Here is a 14418-nt window from a genome sequence, read left to right as displayed (position 1 = left end):
GTAATAAAGGTATTACTAATAAAATATATTTTGCCCAACCTGTGAAATAATTTTTTAAAAAAAGAGGAATCTCTTTATTCTTAATGATTTCCAAATTAACATAATAAAAGTATTACTAATATTTGTTGTTTGAAATTATAGAAAGTAGAACTGTAGGAAGATTGTAAGCCTGTGGCAAATGGCAAATTATAATCTTCCTCTAATTAAAAACAAAACAGGAAAAGATGAGGATTGAGTATCATGTTGAAAATTTAATATACAAAACCGCCAACTCTAGGGGTAATTATTTTTAAAAACTTTTCTTCAAAATAAATTATATAAATCTGATCCTTGTGGTTCGTTACAGAAAAGAAGATCAAATCGACAAATTAAAAGAAAAAAATACGCAGAAGATGTAGAAGGGAAGCAATCTGAAGAAGAGGTTAAAGGTTCTATGAAAATAAAAAAGAATTCAGCTCCTTTACCTGGTGAACAGCCTTTACAGTTGTTTGTGGTAAGCATATTTAGAATTATGACTGCAAAACATTTTAAACCAACATAAATTCTATAAGGTACTTGTATTGTTTTTTCTTCTAAAAATTGCTCCAACTTAATCCTTCTGGATTCCATATTATTAGTTAATTGAGTCATTCAAATTAGAAACCTAGGAATTCATCCTCTCTTCGTTTTCCTTTGCCTCTTCATCCAGGTTGTCACTACACTTTCTACCTCCTAAATATATGTTCTTGAAATTCTATCTTTTCTGCAGAATATTTCTAAATTACAAGTCTAATCACATTATTTTTCTACTGAAAACTCCTGTAATAGTTTCCTGAACCCTACAAAAATAACGATGCCTTTTTAGCAGTGTGTAAACCCCTTCGTCTGGCTTTTCTGGTATTGTTTCCTGCTACTTCTCCATAAGCACTCACTCCTCTGTTTTATGAACACATTTGCCTGAATGCCATATGTACTTCTCTCGTCTTTAATTTTTTAAGTCCCCTTTATATGCATTATGAGCCAACCACTCAGTCACTAGCTGAGTACCTTGAGAAAGTACTTATTTAACTATGCCTAAATTTCCTAATCTGTAAAATGGAAATGATAATAATGAAGATAATAGATTCAATTAATATATGTAAAATGCTTAGAATAATGACTAGCACATTAAAAAGCACAATATGTTTGCTACAGAGATAATGCAGGTGATGAAAAGGACAATAACTATATTTTTTTCATTTTTGTTTTTCTAACATGTAACATAGTGTCTGGCACATATGCTGTATAAATATTTGTTGAATTATAGTATGTTCATCAACATACAAAGTGGCAACTAAAAGATCTTTCAGAATGTGTTGTCATTATTTCTTTCCTCCCTCCCATAGGAGAATCCGAGTGAAGAAGATGCTGCAATTGTAGACAAAATTCTATCTTCTAGAATTGTAAAAAAGGAAGTAAGTACTGGTACATTACATTTTACACTTCATATTCTGTGTCCTGTTTAAAAGAGTCACCATTACTGCTTTTCTTTTCTTAGATATCACCTGGAGTGATGATTGATACAGAAGAATTTTTTGTAAAATACAAGAATTAGTAAGTATTTGAGTTAGAAAAATAAAAGAAAGATGTTGATTTACATATAAATTACTTTAATAAATTAAAATTATGATTTTCATTTTATCCACATTTTTTATAATTTTTATCATTTATACCTGTATAAATCAAGAATCATTAAAAAGTGAAAAGGGCCCATTTGAAAACCTTTCATGTTAAAATTGAATGATTTGGCTAGGCGGGGTGGCTCACACCTGTAATCCCGGCACTTTGGGAGGCCAAGGTGGGAAGATCACAAGGTGAAGAGATTGAGACCATCCTGGCCAACATGGTGAAACCTCATCTCTACTAAAAATACAAAACATTAGCTGGACGTGGTGGCGCGTGCCTGTAGTCCCAGCTACTCAAGAGGCTGAGGCAGGAGAATCACTTGAACCCGGGAACCGGAGATTGCTGTGAGCCAAGGTCGCGCCACTGTACTCCAGCCTGGCGACAGAGCGAGACTCCATCTCAAAAAAAAAAAAAGACAAAAAAAAATTAAATTTTGTTTATTTTCCAGAAAATGTTAATTATTAACATCAAAATGCAAGAATCTTTATAAAATATACTTTTATAATTTATGGACAGCATTCATTGTATTGTTGAACTTTTCAGATTTTATTGTTTTTATAAAAGACATTTCTAATCTACCTATAGTCCCAGCTATTCTGGAGGTTGATACAGGAGGATCTCTTAAGCCTAGGAGTCTGAAGCCAGCCTGGGCAACATAGTGAGACTCCATCTCTTTAAAAACAAATTTTTTTTTTCCTGATCTTTAGGTTTTTATGTCAGATGTACACAATGAGATGATTTGACCTTAAAGTTTTTAATTTTAATTTTGGATGTCGGTCAGTTAACTCGTAAGAGTTGCTAACTGGGGAAAAATCACTTACTCTTCTTTTTATGTATTTTCCAACTTCTCTTTGTACCTCCATGAAAGCGTTTTAAATCACGTTAGTTTCAAAACTAGTTAGCTTTCTGATCACGACAAAACTGTTATAGGGAAGAAAATAATAGATAAATCACATCTTGTGATTAGACTTTTGATCATTTTACTGTTCTGTTTCTATATGGCAAATTGTATACCTTTAGACTATGACCTCCTTAGCATATAGTGATCACAATTACTTTATTTTAGAAATGATATGAATTCTATTAAAGTTAATTGATGAACTACCTATTTGTAAAGTTGAAGAATTACAATAGTTTGGTTTAAAATACATCTTAAAATGCTTATCTGTATCATTCTAATATATTATTTTTATAAAAATTTTAGCTCCTATCTTCACTGTGAGTGGGCCACAGAAGAGCAGCTTTTGAAAGATAAAAGGATCCAGCAGAAAATCAAACGATTCAAATTGAGACAAGCACAAAGAGCACACTTTTTTGCAGATGTAAGAAAAAAATAAATAAGACTATTATGTGTTGGTCTCTGAACACATGTAGCATTATTTATCAAAAATTACACATTATTTTAATTCTTAGACTTCCAGTGTTGATATTTGAATACAAATGCTACCTACATATAGTATTTTTCTATTCTCAAAATTAGGTTGGAAACTGTTTGAAACAGGAACACTGATAATTCAGAATGGTAGATCATGCTTGTATTTTTTAACTAGCATATATTTCAATACTTAGAGTTGAATGTGAGTATGGTTTATTACCAAGAATATATCAGCAAAGTTATTCAAGTGGAGGAAGTGATAATCTAGCAAGTAAATGGAAAATAAGATTTTTCAGTACATGAAATATATTGCATATTTTCTATACCAGCTTCATGTATGCGAACAGAACCTCACTGGAAAAATTTACCTGTATAGGCCTGACTAAATGGTCTGATGTTCTTTCCTGGTCCAGATTTTCTAATAGATTCCTTTTAGAGCCACTTTAAGTTCTTAATTTGAGAATTTTAAAAACGTTTTCTTCTAAACAAAATAGTCACGAAAATAGTACAATGAATTCCCACATTTATTTTAACTAGATTTCCAAAATGTTAACATTTTACCATGTTTGCTTTATCACTTGTATTCATTCTCTCTGTCTCTCTCTCTATCTCTGTCATACACACGTCTTTTTCTAAACCATTTTAACATTGCAGACACTTTAGTATATATTTCCTAAAAACAACTATATTCTCTTTCATAAAAATAGTAGAACTAACATCGATGTAATACTATTATCTCATCCACAGACCTTATACATATTTCACTAATTGTTCCACTAGTGTTTTTATAACAAAATGTGTGTGTGTGTGTGTGTGTGTATGTGTGTGTGTATTTTTATCTGGTCCAGAGTCTAATCCAGCAACACGTTACATTTAGTTGTAATATCTCTTTTAGTCAGTCCCTCTTTGTTTTCATTTCTTGGACATTTTTAAAGAGTACAGCTCATTAATTTTGTAGAATGCCCCTCAATTTGGGGTTGTATGAGGTTTCTTCATGATCCAGGTTAGGCATTTTTTAAAAGAACACCATAGAAGTGATGCTCTGTTCTTCTAGTGAATGATATAAGATGGTACATTATACCTCTCTACCCCAGTACTGGTGGTTAATCACTAGATTAAGGTGGTATCTGCCAGATATCTTCACTACATAATTACTATTATTCCATTTGTAATTATTAATTTCACATAAAAAATGTGGGCTGGGTATGGTGGCTCATGCCAGAAATCCCAACACTTTGGGAGGTCAAGATGGGAGGATCACTTGAGGCCAAGAGTTTGAGACCAGCCTCGCCAACATATGAGACCTCTATCTCTATTTAAAAAAAAAAAAAAATTATTCTAATGACCTGTGAGTTTGTGAATGCTGGGAGGTCCTCCCATCACCTTAAATATCTCATTTGTTCACTATGATCTAGAAATTCCTAATAAGCTGAAGATTTTAGAATTAATTAATAATCATTAAATTTTCATTAAGACTAATTAGGGGAGAGTCAGTGAAGAATTTTAAGTAAAGGAACGATATATAATATTTATATTTGAGAAAGATACTCTGGGGACATTGTGAAAAACAGATTAAAGGGAGGTGAGACAGTAGGTTGGGTTATTTGTAAAGGTTCAGGTAAGAAGTGAGGATGAGGAAGGAGGAACCAATCTCAGAGTTAAAAGTAGAATCTGTACAAATTGGTTACTTACTAGATGTAGAGGGTAAAGAAAAAGAAGGAATCTAAAATGACTTCTTCATTTCTGACTTGTGTCACTGAGCGTGGGCTATGGAGAGGAAGCTCTGTTACCATTAACCAGTTAGATAATGTAGGAGGAGGTATGGGTTGAAGAGTAATTGAGTGCAAATGAGTTTGAGGTACCTCAGTAAAGTTTACAGTCGGCTTAATAAGTGGGTCTTGAGCACAAGAACCATCAGGTAAAGATAAAGCCTGTGTGAGACAACTGAGAAATGAGCATACAATGGGATGCATGGTCTTCAACTCTTGCAACCTAAGGAAAAGAATAAAGGAAAGATATAGAGGCTGCTTTCAGGAATTTTTTAAAGCACGTATCTTCTAGAGTACCTTATTTTTTAATACTATTTGACTGGTTTTATTATTTACAACATTATTCATGATATCCTAGCTATCATTTGGAAGTGAAAATGGAAGAATTCCATTTATTGGGCATTTAATTAAAATCAAACTTACAAGGTCTGTAGTGAAATGCTGGTAAATTTGTCCTTTTATCATTCCACTTCTTTGTCAGATGTCAATTAAGTTACCTTTTAATTTTAGATGGAAGAAGAACCATTTAATCCAGACTACGTTGAAGTAGACAGAGTGTTAGAAGTCTCTTTTTGTGAAGATAAGGATACTGGTGAGGTAAATATTTGGTAAAAATATTTTTTAAGTAAGAAAAATCTGAAACTTTCCAAGTATTAAGACCTAGTACTTTATTCTCTGTTTAAACTATTTCTTACTAGTGTCTTTTTCAAAATGGTAAAATGAAAAAAATTTTTTTACAGCCTGTTATTTACTACTTAGTAAAATGGTGCTCATTGCCATATGAAGATAGTACTTGGGAACTGAAAGAAGATGTAGATCTTGCAAAAATAGAAGAGTTTGAACAACTGCAAGCTTCAAGGCCTGACACAAGACGTTTGGTAAGAATCTGTTTTAGACAGCCTTATGAAATCTTAGCACTTGTTTATGTAAGTTACGGTATTGCTAATAATTATGTAATTTGTTTTACTTCCATTTCTTTTAAACAGACTTTTTACTATGTGAGTCTAGTTTTGGGAGCCAAAGCTAAAGAGGGAGTTTATATGTGAAAAGACAGGAGCAGATTCCTTTTTGATTAGCACGAAAGTGAGGAAAGCTGCCCTGATAAACATGGAGATGTGACATAAGAGAAGGAAATGAATTAAATATTCCATAGAAGAGATCATATTGTTTTATAATAACTATTTTCTGATCTTCCTAATATTGTTTTCTGGTCTTCTTACTTTATTTTCCAGTAATGCCCATAGGCTGTTAACAAAAGCGTATCAGTTTACCCCCATTCCTTTTACCTTCTAAATGCTATTCCTTGAACCAGAAAACAGAAGCATCACCTAATTCAGAGAGGAGTGGGTCAAGGAATGTTGTAAAAGAAAGATTGTCTTTTGGGATGGGGACTATGCCTTGGTGGTAACATTAAGCCTCATTGAATAAGCTATGTCTTTAAATCAATGATTCTCAGTCACAGGTGCATATCAGAATCTCTTCTGGAGCTTTTCAAAAATTAGAGATGCCTTAAATATATGTTGTAGACCTTGGTAAAGGGGGCTCAGCCAATAGAATTAATCCCCTTAATTAATGTAAAATTGATGGCAACAAGGCTAGTCTGTCATGGTTAAATAATATAGGAGATTTTGTTTTGTTTTGTTTTCTTTTCTTTTCTTTTTGCCAGTATATTGCTGTTAAATAAAATAGCATGTAAGTCATGTAAAGTATTTTGAGATTCTGTAAGTGAAATTTTTCCCTGACCCAAACTAATGAATCATTAATGGTGACTGGATTGCTGAAAAGAAGCTGCACAGAACATGATCTAATGCAGAAATTATTTTAAGCAGCAATTAAAATATATGTTAATTATTTTAATGCTCGTTGGCTACCACTTAAAAAATGTTTTCTTTAGCAAACACCTGTATTAAGTAGCAGCAGAGCTTCAATAACCAGTCCTGTTCTCTGTATACTGATAGCCTGTTTTGTTTTCCATTTACAATTACCATACACTTACCTGATGTTTAAGAAAAACTCTCCTGAACTGTGTTTTTCCTGTGCTCTCAGGGTAACACAACAATCAACACAAAAGACTTCTGTGACCCCAAAATATGTGGGGAATTCTTCTGACCAGCAAGCAGTCAGTTCTGCAGTGGACACCAGCTAGCTGTCCTCTAATTCAGTTCTACCTAGCTCTAATTCACCATCTACCCAGATATAGCATCAGATCCCACATCTTGAGGGTTCAGTCCCACAAGACTGCCCCCTCCTTTCCACCAGTCACAAGTCCAGGGGCCTTCAGAACTTCTGACTGGCTTCAAGTTAGGGGTCCCATTACCCACCACTTTGGGTTTGATTAATTTGCTAGAGCAGCTCACAGCACTCAGGAAGACGTTCAAGTTTTACCGGTTTATTCCTCAGGGTATTTTAAAGGATACAAACAAACAGCCAGAGGAAGAGACACATAGGGCGAGGTCTGAGTGCAGGAGCTTCTGTCCCTGTAGAGTTGGGGTTTGCCACTTTCCTGGCATGTAAATGAGTTCTTATTCACCTTTCTGTCAGTCTCCACATGTTTAGCTCCCTGGAAGTGTTCAGCTCCCTGAAAGTTCACTAAACCCTGTCCTCTTGGGTTTTTATGGAGGCTTCATTATATAGGCATGATTGATTCAATCATCCAATGGCCATTGGTGATCAACTTGATCTTCTCCCCTTCCTTCCTTCCTCCCCTCCTTCTCTCCTTTTCTTCCCATTCCTCTCCTCTCATTCTCCCCTCTAATCATGCCTTTGTCCTTCTGGTGACCAGCCTTACCTGAATTTGTCAGTCAGCAATATTGGCACACAAATAAGCAGCACTTTGGAGAACCCAAGAATATCAAGAGTTGTATGCCAGGAAATAGGAGTGAAGACCAAATATATATTTCACAATATCACACCTGATTATCCTGATAATTGTTAGAAGTGTAATTTTGTTGATTAGTAACAGTATAATTTTAAAGCAGAAGACAATAAGAGACTTTTTGCTTGTTTCTCAGAAACTTATTTCTCCCACTGAGACCCTACTAATTTGGGGGCAGGATAATGTTATTTGAATTCCCATTCAGGAATCTTCAGAAAATTTATGTCTTATGTATCTGTATATATAAGTGAATAAAATTCTTTTACATATAATGTTTCACTTCTGTGCTTATAGATTTCTTTTGAAAGAAATGTTTTGTACCATGAATATCAAAAGCTATTTTGAATGCTATTATAAAATTGTTATTGTTTTTTAAAAATATATTCACGATTGTTGCCATAATGTAGACTGCAATTGACTTTTGCACATTGATCTTGTATTATGCAACCTTGCTAAAATTACTACTTAGTTTAGCTTTCTTGGTAGATTCCACAGGATTTTCTACATAGACAAATCATGTCTTCTATAATATAAATAAAGACAGTTTGTTATTCCTTTTCAATCTTGATGACTTTTATCTTTTTCTTGTTTGGTTACACTTGTTAGTGCCTGCAGTACAGTACTGAATAGAAGTTGTCACAGAGGACATCCTTGCCTTATTCCTGATCTTAGGGGGAAAGCAGTCAGTCTTTCACCTTTAAGTGTAATGTTAGTTTTGACTTTTTCATAGCTGTACCATAATAGGTTAAGGAAGTTCCCTTCTATTCAGAATTTGATGAGTTTTAATTAGGAGTGGATGTTGAATTTCTCATATACTTTTTCTGCATCTACTGAGAGTATCATATTATTTCTGGTTTTTATGTTTTATGTTTTTTTACATAGAGATTATGTCTGCCTGTGTTGCCCAGGCTGATCTTGAACTCCTAATCTCAAGTGATCCTCCTCACTTGGCCTCCAGAAGTGCTGAGCTTTCAGGCATGAGCCACCACACATGGCTAATTTTTATTTTTTAATCTGTTGATCAACACTGATTAATTTTCTGTTTTAAACCTACGTTCCATTCCTGGTTTTAAAAAAACAAAAAAACTACTTGGTCATGATCTTATTGCCCTTTTTATATATTGTTAAGTTCAGTTTGGTAAAATTGCGTTAATATTTGCATCTTTGTTCATGAGGGACATTGGTCTGTAGTTTTCTTGTGATGTTTTTGTCTGATTTTGGTATCAAGGCTTCATAGAATGAGTCAGGAAATATATCTTCCTCTTCAATTTTCTGAAAGAGTTGTATAGAATTAATTTGACCTTTAAATGTTAGGTAAAAGTTAATCATAGCACTACACTGTTATGCCTCTTAGGGTTATTTTTAAACCAATGCTTTTTGCCATCAGTATGATACATGGAAGATTTAAACAGCATTCATTCTTTGTTTTTCCACAAAGGACCGTCCTCCTTCTAATATTTGGAAGAAAATAGATCAATCCAGGGACTATAAAAATGGCAATCAACTCAGGGAATATCAACTAGAAGGACTCAACTGGCTCTTGTTCAATTGGTACAATAGGTATGTAGTATATCTTAACAAAAAAAATTTATTTTTTTAATGTGTGCCAAAATGTGTCAAGTAAAATAGATACTGATGTTGCTGTATTGTTATTGTTATGAAGTCTTCATTATTTAAAGTGAGGTTACCTCAGGAAAATATGTAAATTACAATTTAGGATTCAACTACAATTGTTTTCTTTAAATGTATACCAATCAGAATAGAAGAAAGTTGGTATGTTGATTAATACTTAAATTTGAAATACCTTTCTAAGAGTCCTAAGACATCTTATGTGTTATATAATGCTTTTCAGCTTATCAACCCATACTACTTTCTGCCAACAATCAGTTCGAATTAGTGAGTTACGAGCAAGGTATACTTACAGGAATTAAAGCTCTATCATTTAACGTAAATCGTCGAAGAAGTAGGTTGTCAGCAATAGATAAGGAATGGAATATAAAATATGGGAACCTAGTAATTAATTACCCCATTTTTATTATTTGTTTTCCAAGGTTTTCAAAATGCCTTATAGAATGTCTTATATTCTTTTTTGAGATGAAAACATAATTGCAAAATAAGTAAAAAATGTACTGCAATTGAGAAAGCGTAGTAGTTACATACGCAAAAGCAAATAAAGGCCCTACTATTAGTAAGAATAGCAAAATTTGATGATGCTTTTATTTAGAATCATTTTTAATCATTTTTACTTTTCACGTGAGTCTTCTGAGTTGTTATGCTTAAGTGATGGTGAGTCATGGACTCAGTTGATGGAAAGAGGCCTGTTATCCCCACAGTGCTCTTTTCCCTGATTTATATTTTCCAAATGTTAATCATCATTTTTCCCAAGAGAACCATCTAGGAAAAGTAGTTGACAAAACATTTTTTTAACTTGTCTTCCCTCGTCAGTACCCTTTTCCATCTCCTACATTGCCTGTTTTAACCTTTCACCACTTTCTTGAAGCCCTTTGTTACAGTTCTGCCCTCTTCACACTCTGTATATGACTGCTTCATAGGGAAACCCAGGGACGGTAGGTAAATTCATCCAAGTTCTTGCTTGCCTTCATATCCAAGCCTACAGATACGTTAATATCTTCATCCATAGTTATTCTTACCACTGTCCTCATGTATCAGACATACCATCTCATCTAGTCTTCTTAGAACATAGAGCCTTACTTCAATCATTTATCCTTCTCTTTTTTATCTCCAGGCCATCCCTGAAGACTATTGCCATCCCTTCAGTCTATGAACAAATTTGGGTTTAAAATAAACCTTCTCTTGGCTCTGCTTCTCTCTCTGTCTTTCTCTCTCTCCTTCTCTCTCTCCCTCTCTCTCCCCATTCCCCTCAGCACCACCACCACTGCCCCCACCCCGACTCTCCTGCATTCTCTGAAACTTTTAACTTTCCAAATCCATGGAATATTTTTCAGCCCTAATTTGCTCTCTGCTGCATTGGTTAGTAGTTGGTACTCCTTCCTTCTTTAAACATTCCCCCCACTCTGAACCCCAACAGCTTCCACAGTGTGACTGTCTCCTAGCTCTGCAGTATCTGTGACTATTCCTTTCAATAGTCTGCTGGTTCTTCTTCCTCTGCCTGCCCTGTAGATACTGTGTTTGCCTGCCCTTGGTTCTGTCTTTAGCTCTCTTTTCATATTACATGTTTGTTCTCCCTAAGCCATATTCTGTACTCCCCGTGCCTTCACGTAACAGTAATATTCTAATGGTCCCATACTTTTATCTCTAAGGTCTTGAACTCTGGGCCCATGTTTTTATTTGGCTCTTGCTACCTGAGTGTCTATCTCAATGATTCTTTAAACACACTAGAATAAAAATTAGTATTATTTCCTGTTTCTTCCCCATCAAAATTGTTCTTCCTCTGTATTTTCCATCTTGGTTAATGATAACACAATTCCCTTAGTCACCCAGACTGAAATCTGGCTTCACCCTGTACCCCATACGTTGGTAACTAGGTCCATTTCATTCTAACCCACAATTAATTCTGGAAGATTCTCTCCCCTTAGTTTCTCCTCTCTTAGACCAGGTGCCCACACTTTCTTCCCTGCACTTAATGGTGCTTTCCCAGTTACTGTCCCAACTTCTAGTCACCTCAACCTCTAATATCAACAATAGCACCAGAGTAAACTTTAAAATACAAACCTAATCTCATTGGATTTGTTTGAAGTGTGCCAGTAATTTCCATTGCATAATAAAATGGCAAATGTCTTCTATATATGACCCTGCTTCCTCAATAATCTCTCCTCCTTTTACCTTCTCCTCCAAACCATAGAAAACAACTTTTGGTCCCTCAGTTCATCATGTTCTTCACACTTCTGCTCATTCACTATGCTCTCTGGCAAAAATCCTACTCATTACTGACCTCCTTTCTGAAGGAGGTCTTCTTTCATCTCTTCTAGCCAGAGTTGAGGCTTAATCTTTCAAGCCTCCATAATAAACCATACTGATGATTCTTAATTGACCAACATATCATAATCATCTGTGAAGCTTACTTTTGAAATTATAACTGATTTTATCCTATTCCATATACATTGAATCAGAATGTATAGGGGAGGGGCCTGAGTATCTGGGTTTTTTTTTCAAGCTTTGTGAGCTCTTCTGATGTGCAGCCACAATTGAAAACCAGTGCTTTATCTGTGCTTCAGTGATAGCACATTGCATGACTATTTATTTATTTGCATGTCAGCTTCTGTAATAGATGTACACCCCTGAAAGGCAGATAACATGTTCTGTTTGTTTTGTATCCTGTCTTCTCATACTGTCCTTAGATATAGAAGGTATTTATTAAATGATTCCTGAACAAATAATATATTGAGTTGGCCTTGCCCTTCCCTTTTCTTTTTTAAAAAATCAAACATCTAATGGGTGGTATCCTTATTTTGGAGCTACAGAAATCCTTAGGTGTCCCTTTGCAGGATTTTAATAAAATTTTAATCTTAAGCCTACTCTGCACTTAAGCAACTTTTACATTTTTATAAATACAACTATTTTATTTGATCTTTGATTATCTTTGTATATTTATCTTTAAAGTATAGAAAAAAACCCAGTGTATGCATGGATAATGTATTTGTTTATTTCAGACGAAACTGCATTTTAGCAGATGAAATGGGTCTTGGCAAAACTATTCAATCAATTACATTCCTCTACGAAATCCTTCTGACTGGTATAAGAGGACCTTTCCTGATTATTGCTCCACTTTCTACTATTGCAAACTGGGAGAGAGAGTTTCGTACGTGGACTGATATTAACGTTGTGGTTTATCATGGGAGCCTGATTAGCAGACAGATGATACAGCAATACGAGATGTACTTCAGGGATTCACAGGTGTGTTATTATTTTGTTTGTTGTTTGAAAGGTCAGGGCTGAAAAAGATAAGTATTACCTACCAATTATTTTCAAATTTAGGATACATTTAGTTGCCTACCTAGATCTTAGTTCAAGCTCTTTTATTCATCATTTTTATTTTACAGTAAATTTGAGTAGCTGAAGAGAACAATGAGAAAAGTCAGTTTAATGCCCTAGTTAACTATAATGAAGTATGCAGATTTAAACAATGCACAAGTTTCATTGTAATTCTTAGTTTTTCAACTAGAATAATAATTTTACTAATTGTTTCTAAATACACATTAGATTTATTTTTAGAGTAATAACTGTCTCTGATCATTGTCCAGCTTTTTTCCCATCATTTTAAAAATTTAAATCTTCACTGATACCACAGGCTTAAATGCCTGTTGAGTTGAGACCGTAGGTTCTCTTTCATGTTCAATGGATTTTTATTTTAGACATTTTTTAAAATGTGGTTTGTTTTGCTTACCAAAACAGGTATACCTCCATCATTTTCTCCTTAGGATTGATTATTTCAGTACTCTAGTGGTTTGATGATATTCCTCTCTCCATGTATTTTAGAGGAGCATTTTCTGTTTTACTTTGACCGCTTACTCTTTAAGAAGGGATTTTCTATCCCTTCTAAATACATAGATCATAAAATAAAGGGATGACAACTTAAGAATTTTCTAGCAGAAAGTTAAGACTAGAAAACATAGGCCAGGCATGGTAGCTCACACTTATAATCTTAACACTTTGGGATGCCGAGGTGGGAGGATTGCTTGAGGCCAGGAGTTCCAGATCAGTCTGATCAACATATCAAGATGCCATCTCTACAAAAAAAAAAAAAAAAAATTTTTTAAAAAAGAAAACGTGAAATGCCAAGTCATGGTCTTGAATGTTCATATGAATCATTTTTTAAAAATATTAAGAAATAATTAAATCAATAAACACAATTCACAGAAAGGGTACTTTTTAAATGGAAAATGGCACCCTACATTAAAAGCACCTTAGTATTTTTTCTTTCACTCATTCTGTTGTTCTAAAAGGATCATTATAACACATGACCAGGTTATGTGATATGATAGAGGTTGAAGTAAGATAATGTGCATAGCCTTCTACTTTTGTCTCCCAATAATAACGATTTTCTACCTGTTTGAGCCCAAGAGTTTGAGGCCGCAGTGAGCTATGATCACACCACTGCACTGAAGCCTGGGTGACAGCAAGACCCTTTCCCTAAAAAAAGGAAAAGAATCAAACTATAATCTAATTAAGGTATCATGGACTCCAAAGGTGCAAAGGTGACTATTTTCACTTGAAGAATAATTAATTATATAGGTGCTTAATTTCGTATAAATGCAATTGTTTCAACCTTGGAAGTAGGAAGCAAAATGAGGAACAGGAACAAAATCAGTTAATTTATCCATTTTCAAACTCTTGGGCTTAAGTGATCCTCCCAAGTAGCTGAGACTACAGGAGTGCATTTCCACACTTGGCTAATTATTTTATTTTTTTTGTGAAGATGGGGTCTCAGTTTGTTGCCCAGGCTGGTCTTGAACTCAAGTAATCCTCCCACCTCAGCCTCCCAAAGTGCTGGGATTACAGGCAGGAGCCACTGCACCTGGCCTAGTGTTTTGTTTTTCTTACTCATACATTTGTAGAATTTTAGAGCTGTATGTTGTCATAAAAATTATTTAATTTGACATTCTCATTTTTTACAGAAAGCACAACTAATATCTTGAGACTTAAAGAGATTTTTAACAAAGTTACAATTTTAATGTATGTGTCACATGAGTTTGGCATAAATATGATAGCCAAAAACTTGGAAGATCCTTGATATGTAATAAACTGATTTGTATATATTAAATATTGTATTTTTA

General features: G+C 34.3%; 1 protein-coding gene across 1 annotated transcript in view; it reads left to right on the top strand.

Annotated features, from left to right (window-relative positions):
- Nucleotides 1-14418, top strand: part of CHD9 (chromodomain helicase DNA binding protein 9) — a 230717-nt gene that overhangs the window by 128906 nt on the left and 87393 nt on the right. The window contains exons 5-12 of the mRNA XM_011988637.1: nucleotides 347-493; nucleotides 1365-1433; nucleotides 1517-1572; nucleotides 2849-2966; nucleotides 5299-5385; nucleotides 5529-5666; nucleotides 9102-9223; nucleotides 12295-12538. Coding sequence (XP_011844027.1) covers nucleotides 347-493; nucleotides 1365-1433; nucleotides 1517-1572; nucleotides 2849-2966; nucleotides 5299-5385; nucleotides 5529-5666; nucleotides 9102-9223; nucleotides 12295-12538 — 981 coding nt within the window. The remainder of the gene's footprint in view (nucleotides 1-346; nucleotides 494-1364; nucleotides 1434-1516; nucleotides 1573-2848; nucleotides 2967-5298; nucleotides 5386-5528; nucleotides 5667-9101; nucleotides 9224-12294; nucleotides 12539-14418) is intronic.

The sequence above is a fragment of the Mandrillus leucophaeus genome, unplaced genomic scaffold (genome assembly GCF_000951045.1).
Source record: "Mandrillus leucophaeus isolate KB7577 unplaced genomic scaffold, Mleu.le_1.0 Scaffold333, whole genome shotgun sequence".
NCBI classification, from domain to species: Eukaryota; Metazoa; Chordata; class Mammalia; order Primates; family Cercopithecidae; genus Mandrillus; species Mandrillus leucophaeus.
The sequence above is the reverse complement of the archived record's forward strand: the minus strand, read 5'-3'. Positions and strand labels throughout refer to the sequence as shown.